This window comes from Buceros rhinoceros, unplaced genomic scaffold, assembly GCF_000710305.1.
Source record: "Buceros rhinoceros silvestris isolate BGI_N320 unplaced genomic scaffold, ASM71030v1 scaffold22061, whole genome shotgun sequence".
Taxonomy (NCBI): domain Eukaryota; kingdom Metazoa; phylum Chordata; class Aves; order Bucerotiformes; family Bucerotidae; genus Buceros; species Buceros rhinoceros.
In genome coordinates this window covers 12,575-13,248 of record NW_010392796.1, presented here as the reverse complement: position 1 = coordinate 13,248, position 674 = coordinate 12,575, and the positions used below count along the sequence as shown (strand labels likewise).

At 57.0% G+C, this 674-nt stretch overlaps 1 protein-coding gene across 1 annotated transcript in view; it reads left to right on the top strand.

The window, feature by feature from the left end:
• The window catches only part of OPRD1 (opioid receptor, delta 1), a gene marked incomplete at its 5' end in the record, with an annotated part of 2,212 nt that extends 2,135 nt beyond the window's left edge, over window positions 1–77 (top strand). The window contains one exon of the mRNA XM_010144644.1: window positions 6–77. Within this exon, the coding sequence (XP_010142946.1) occupies window positions 6–77 (72 nt within the window). The remainder of the gene's footprint in view (window positions 1–5) is intronic.
• Between the last annotated feature and the right edge of the window lie 597 nt (window positions 78–674).

Here is a 674-nt window from a genome sequence, read left to right as displayed (position 1 = left end):
TCCAGCGGGGCTGCCGGGGCCGCGGAGGGGACGACCTGCGCTCAGAAGTGACCCAGGTCACCACCACAGAGCTCTAGCAGAGCAGTGGCCTGGGCGTTGCTCGATAACGCCGCTGGGTTTCTGTTCGAACAGACAGCAAGTGACTGCAAAGACTTTCTTTATCCTGGAGAACCATGGCTGGGGCAATCAGTGTAGGGAGAGGACCAAAACGAGGCAACTTGGGCAGAGCTGCTCTGCTGCTGGTCCCACCACAGCCCCATACACCCAGCGAAGGTGGTTGTTCTCCAGCACAGGGCCATTGGCAAAGCGGCAGCGTCCTGGGACACCACGATTGCAATAGACACGTGCTTCTCCTCGAAGGTGGCACCTCAGCCCATTGCAAGAGGGAAAACACTCCTGCTGGAGAAGCGGACTGTGCCGGGGGATGATGCCACATCATGGGGCCTCACTTCACCCCCCTCTGAGCTGTTCCCAAAGGACAGCCAGAGATGGGAAGAGAAAACGATGCTGCTTCAAAGACACTGTTAGCAGAGAGCTCCAGATCCATAGCGAACATTTTACCAGAGTCCTTCAAACCAGGACTGCCCCCGGAGGACGGTTTTCTCCTGTTAATGTCATTAGTGCATTATTTAGAGACCTCTGACAACCCTCTGACAGCAGCCAGGGCAGCCCTC